The sequence below is a fragment of the Solanum tuberosum genome, unplaced genomic scaffold (genome assembly GCF_000226075.1).
Source record: "Solanum tuberosum cultivar DM 1-3 516 R44 unplaced genomic scaffold, SolTub_3.0 scf00324, whole genome shotgun sequence".
Taxonomy (NCBI): domain Eukaryota; kingdom Viridiplantae; phylum Streptophyta; class Magnoliopsida; order Solanales; family Solanaceae; genus Solanum; species Solanum tuberosum.
In genome coordinates, this window is record NW_006239247.1 from 292,170 (window position 1) to 298,404 (window position 6,235).

At 35.4% G+C, this 6,235-nt stretch overlaps 1 protein-coding gene across 2 annotated transcripts; it reads left to right on the forward strand.

Moving 5' to 3' along the window:
* The first annotated feature begins 10 nt into the window (after nucleotides 1-10).
* Nucleotides 11-3,162, forward strand: LOC102581586 (uncharacterized). 2 transcript variants are annotated; one of them, XM_006360428.2, is made up of 2 exons: nucleotides 11-98; nucleotides 759-3,162. In XM_006360428.2, the coding sequence occupies exon 2, from the start codon at nucleotides 825-827 to the stop codon at nucleotides 2,634-2,636; it is 1,812 nt and encodes a 603-aa protein (XP_006360490.1). In that variant the 5' UTR covers nucleotides 11-98; nucleotides 759-824; the 3' UTR covers nucleotides 2,637-3,162. The 2 variants fall into 2 exon arrangements, with proteins under 2 accessions (XP_006360490.1, XP_006360491.1); XM_006360429.2 differs by having other exon boundaries at nucleotides 763-3,162.
* The last annotated feature ends 3,073 nt before the right edge of the window (nucleotides 3,163-6,235 follow it).

The window sequence follows — 6,235 nt, forward strand, 5'->3', positions numbered from 1 at the left end:
CACCCCCCCAAAACCCCCCACCCCACCCCAAATCACAAAAGAAGGAACCCCTTTTGATTCTTGAGTAGTAGTCCACATAAGTTCTTCTCAGATAATCGGTGAGTTTTCAGCTTTCTTGGTGTTTTTTTTTTTGGTTAAAAATGGAGTCTTTTTGTAGTTTTAGTTTTGATTTTTGAAGGGGTTTGAGTTTATGACTTTGTTGTTTATGTGAAGTAGTTTTTATGGAGTTTTATCTACTTTTTTTCCATTCTTGGTTGAGTCAGTGTAAAAATGGAGTCTTTTTAAGTTAATTTCTGCTTTTTTGGGAAGAATTTTTGAGTTATATACTTCTGCTTGTTTGTATTAAATCCTTTTTAGTTCTTGTTGTATTTTTCTTTGTAATGAAATTTTGAGAAAAGAAAAAGAGCTTGATTTGGGTGCTGTTTGGATGAACTTTTGGTTTAACAGATAGTGATAGTAAAGTCACAGAATTTATGGAAAAGAAGAGGAAAAAGGGGGGAAAAGATTTGCTTTTTCCTCTGAAAACCAAATTAAAAGGTATAGACTTTAAGATGGGATAATGAAATCTTGGAGTAGAAAGTATAAAAGATTTGCTTTTTATTGCTATAAGCTGTAAAATTTATAAAAGGACAAATAGTGATGTAGTCATCAAAGAAATGGATTTCACATGTTTTCCCTTTAAAAGTTTCAGAAATTTACTAGTTAAAGTTTTTTATATGCTGTTCTTATATGTTCTTTCTTGTTTGTATTGTTTTTAGCCAGAAGTAAGTTGCTGGTGGATTTGGGTTTGAGATCATTCTTGAATATCCCCTTTGATACTCGAGATGGTTGCTGAATCTTGGTTTCGTAATTTCTGGAAAAATTCGAAAAAACATGAGGGTGGTGGTCATCAAAAGGTGCTAGTTGGTGTTCTAGCATTTGAAGTTGCAAGTTTGATGTCTAAGCTGGTTCATGTATGGCAGTCTCTAAGTGATAAACAAGTGGCTAGATTGAGGGATGAGATAATGAACTCGGTCGGTATAAAGAAGCTTATTTCAGATGATGATTCGTATATTGCAAGATTGATATGTACTGAGTTGGTTGAGAACTTGGGACATGTAGCAATTGCTGTTTCTAGGCTTGCAAAGAAATGTAATGATCCGTTCTTGAAGAGTTTTGAGCAAGCCTTCAATGATTTGCTAAAAGATGGTGCTGATCCATACGGGTGGCAACTATCATGGAGGAAGATGGACAAAAAAATCAAGAAGATGGAACGGTTTATTGTGATTAACGCGAATTTGTATCAAGAAATGGAGAATCTTTCTGATCTTGAACAGACATTGAGGAGATTGAAGGGAAATGATGATGCAGATAGCATTACTTTGGTTGAATACGAGAAGAAGCTTGCGTGGAAGAAGCAGGAGGTGAAGCACCTTAAGGATGTCTCTATTTGGAATAGAACTTATGATTATATTGTCCGTCTTTTGGCGAGATCCTTGTTTTCTATATTTAGTAGGATAGGGCATGTGTTTGGAGTTGATCCGGTCGTGGATGAGAGGGCTAAAGCATCCAGAGATCTAGATTCTGATCAAATCCATCGGAGCCACTCAGTTGCTTATGCTCAGTCATCTGTTCACCCATCTGAAAGTAGTCTGTCTAGATTTTCCTCGGAACCAGTAGAAAGCATCCTTGCCAAATCTGGACCAATTTCGAGCACAAGGAACATTCACAATTCTTATTCCGGTCCCTTGAAAAGTTCAACATCAACAGCAAGCCCGATTCCTGGAAGGCATTCTTCTGCTGGTTTCTATTCGGGTCCTCTGGGGAGGTCGACAACAAAGTCTGGTCCTCTCCCTCTATTTAATAAATCCGGCATGAAGTGGTGGAAATCCCGTGATCGTTCAGGTACCCTAAATGGAAAAGGCTCAAATTCGAAACATGCTCGACCGACCTCTGGCCCGCTTAAAGGCTGCATGATGGTTGGGAATGGTTCTCCTGCAAGTAATTGCCATCTAGATCCACATGGATTTCATTCCGGTTTTCTCAATGCAATGAAAGGAGCTGGTGTAGATGGACTTGCTGATGGCTATTCAACTTGCTCTTATCTAACAAGTTATAATGCGAAAAAAAGGCTGCTAAACGCTCCTCCAGAAACTCTCGGGGCTGCTGCCTTAGCACTGCATTATGCAAATGTCATTATCGTGACTGAGAAACTAGTGGCATCTCCTCACTTGATCGGGCATGATGCAAGAGAAGACCTGTACAACATGCTACCGGCTAGTTTAAGAGCAGCCCTCAGGGCAAAATTAAAGCCATTTGCTAAGAGCTTGACATCATCCGTTTATGACACAGTTCTTGCTGGAGAATGGAATGAAGCAATGCTGGGGATACTAGAATGGCTTGCTCCTCTTGCTCATAACATGATAAGATGGCAGTCTGAGCGGAGTTTCGAGCATCAGAACTTCGTTTCTAGAACAAATGTTCTGCTTGTCCAAACCCTTTATTATGCAAATCAAGAAAAGACAGAATCAGCAATCACAGAGCTGCTCGTCGGTTTGAACTACGTATGGAGGTATGGCAGGGAAGTGAATGCAAAAGCAATAGAGGAATGTGCTAGTGCTAGAATGATGTTTAATGATGATTACTTGGATGACTGACAAACATTTTGATCTTTAGCCAGTGATTTTGGGCTTGAATGTTTTGAAGTTAAGGAACTGTTCCACGACAAAATGCCTCTCTTCAGAAGCAAAGCACAAGTCTTCTCTGCCATGCTTTTCAACTGTTGCTGATTCAAGCTACTCAGATTCCATGAGATTCTTTATTCGTTAAGAGGGGGTGACGAATACTGCAGGAATGTAACACACTTAAAGCTTCTAAACATTCGTTCAGGTCAGTAAGCCATGACCATTTTCCTATTTTGCCAGCAGAACATGGGGTCTCATTTGATGAATCGTAGTCCACGCTATAAATTCTATATCTTGTTATTTTATTAAATGTATAGAATTAGCTGAGCTTGTTTTTTCTAGATTTGTAAATTTACATAACAAAGGCTTTCTTTTAGCATATAAGATAATGCAAGGTTTGGGTGCAGTTTGTTCTTGATGAACTTCTTGGAGCATCTTTGCAATACTATGAAGCAAGAAACTTGAGAATTAGTAAAGTCACATTTCTGGCCTGTGGTTATTATGATGGTTACATTGGTACTGATTAGAATGCATCCATGTTTTTTCTTTCATTATAGTGGTTTTCAGCCATCTTGTGTTCACCTCAATTATTTCATAGAGTAGCTGACACCTCATACTATCAGGCGGTTCATATAACGACAACTTTGTTCACCTACCTAGTTGCATTGAATAACTCAGTAGTTTATCCACCAAATGCTACCTTGTATGAACAAAAGTATCGAATAACTTTGTCCATCTACCTTGTATGAGCAGAAGTATCGAATAACTTTGTCCACTTAGCGCATTACTAGCACATGCATGGAATAACTTTATCAGTTTGACCACCTATACTACCTCATATCAGCAGATAACCTTGTCCACTTACCTCGTTACTAGAGGGAAGAGCCTTGACTTTAGGTTATCTCCTTCTTTAGAAGACCGGTCTCATCATTCACGCAATTCCCCTGTGAAAGAAGGAGGTTGATGCACCCAGCTACCCGAAGTAGAGCTTTCTTTGTCCCACCTTTCCTTACTGACTTTCCTAGTTTAGTTTAGATAGCGTATTGAGAATCATGTCAAAATACACCAAGACCTGGGCCGAGGTTCTCTTTCTTCAAGTCTTCGCCTGCTCCCGGTTCATGGTGGAATCCGCGTTGGTAAATCACGGGATTACGGCTGATTTTTCAATAAGGGGGTTCAAAATTTGAAAAAATAGGCACACGAAGTAGCCTAAGGGGGTTCGACATCTACTATATATACCTAAAAAAATTATTTTAACCATGTATAAATCATATAATTTTTCGCCGAAGGGGGTTCGGATGAACCCCTAATTCTAAGGTGGCTCCGCCACCCACATGCATTGAATAACTCTATTAGTTTATCCACCAATACTACCTCATATGAGTAGAAGTATAGGTTTTAGCTTCCACTTACCTCGTTACTACCACATATATTGAGTAACTCAGTTTATTCATCAAGTAGGTGCTACCTTATATGACCATAAGTAGTACCAGATTAGCTAAATTTACCGCCCACCTTTTACTAACACATATATCGAATAACTCTATCAGTTTGTCGATCATGGCTATGTATGAGCATAAGTATGAGCTAACTTGGTCCACCTACCTTGTAAATTCTATTAGCTTATCTACCAAAGCTTTTATTGAATAGCTAGTGCCTCGCATCAACAATAGTATCGAATACTTCTAACCATCAACACTATCTAGACTTAAACCAAGCTATGTATCAACATAAGTATTGAATAATTCTGACAATCAACACTGTATAAACTTAAATTAGACAATAGCTAATAACTCGTATCAGCAAGTTGTATCAGTTAACTCTGACCATCAAAACGACAAAGAAGCAAGAAAGAATGGTCAAGATTCAATCTTTTTGTTTTTTTTGGCTCATTAGCACATTACAAAATGATGTGTCTATATTAAATGTTTTCAACTGTCAATAATTGCTGGCGCCAACTCTTCATACAGCTCTGCAATTGCTTAAAATAGTCCTATCCTTTATATTAAAAAAAAACATTTTTAATACAGAGAATTTGTTTTGCCGACTTTACATTATAGCCGACTTCCACTATATATGAGAAAAATCAAAGTTGAATTATTTAAAATATTATGAGAAAAAGATTAGCAAAATCGAACTCTTACTTGCAGGAGATTTTGCTCCGAGAATATTTGTTTTTCCTAAGACTAGTATTAGATATTCTTTATCCGTTTCAATTTGTTTATCTGAGTTTGATTTGGAATAGAGTTAAGAAAGTAAAAAGAATTTTTGAATTTTGATGTCTAAAATTAAAGATATTTTGAATGTATCAAAATGTCATTTAATTTTGTAATTTTAAACATGTCACGTGGAAAGAGACATCTTCTTTTTTAAATGAACTAAAAAAGGAAATATGACAAATATATTGAAACGGAGAATCTGGATTGTTAATCTTTATCAGTTCAAACTTCATGAACGACACTCACAGAGTTCAAATTGATAAATGGTCAAACTTCACAAAAGATTCTAGAAGTTTTTTTCGTGTTTTAATTAGAGGTATTTTTGTTATTGATAAGTAGTTAAATGCCACTATCAAGGATTGCAGTGAATTGGTAGAATAGTAAGTACTCTTTCATTCTTAATTAAAAGTTTCGAATTTAAGTCAACTTTATTAGAAAGGACTTTACCTTTAATGTAAGACTTTCTGGCACAAATTTAAATTTCAAACATGGGCTAAAACTTGTTAGTGGTCCAAAATTAGCATTTTAAATGTTCAGGTTCCTACAATTAATTTTTCTTTGACTTATTTTACCACATATTTTTTATGTAGTAGTTAGTGGTCCATTATTTTAGGGAAAAAAATTCAAACTTGATAGACTTTGGTACTATATTAGGTAGGTAAAGAAGAAACCCGGCGCTTTTAAAGTAAAAATGTAAGACTATTTGTGACGATACTTGATTTTGACTTGAGAATAGACTATAGTCTCATTTCTATTGTAATAATAATAATATCGTTTGTTCAGATATTGTTAAAATAAAGTAATATAACATGAAAAATAAAACAAAGAAAATGACCAACAATAGTTGTGGCACACTGGTGGGAAAACTTTATCTTTAACTAGAGATCTCAAATTCGAGCATTGAATATGAAGAAAATCATGTTGGAAACGTCATTTTAACTAGAAGTCTCAGATTTGAGCCCTGAATATGAAGAAAGTCTTGTTGGGGGTGTCACCCCTAAACAATCCCAACAACAAAAGATGAATAAGGAGGAAGAAGACGGACATTTTTTTTGGAAAAAGAACAGGTTGAATCGTCATTTTTAATAGTAAATTTTATAAATTGAGCTAAAAAGATGATAAGTAAATTTTATGGGCTGACATTTTACATAATTTTACTCACAAAATTAGAAAAAATTTATTGATTATAGTGAGATATCATTATAGAGATTGATTATATTGTTATTAATAAATTTGACTCAATCATATTGAAATTTGACTAAATCTAAATTTTCAAATTTTAAGATTAATTTCTTGAAGTTACACACTTAACATAATTTTTTTAGAGTTTTAAACCAAATTTTTTAAATTAAG

Coding starts and splice junctions, on each gene's coding strand:
- LOC102581586 (XM_006360428.2), top strand. CDS start 825: ATGGTTGCTGAATCTTGGTTTCGTAATTTCTGGAAAAATTCGAAAAAA.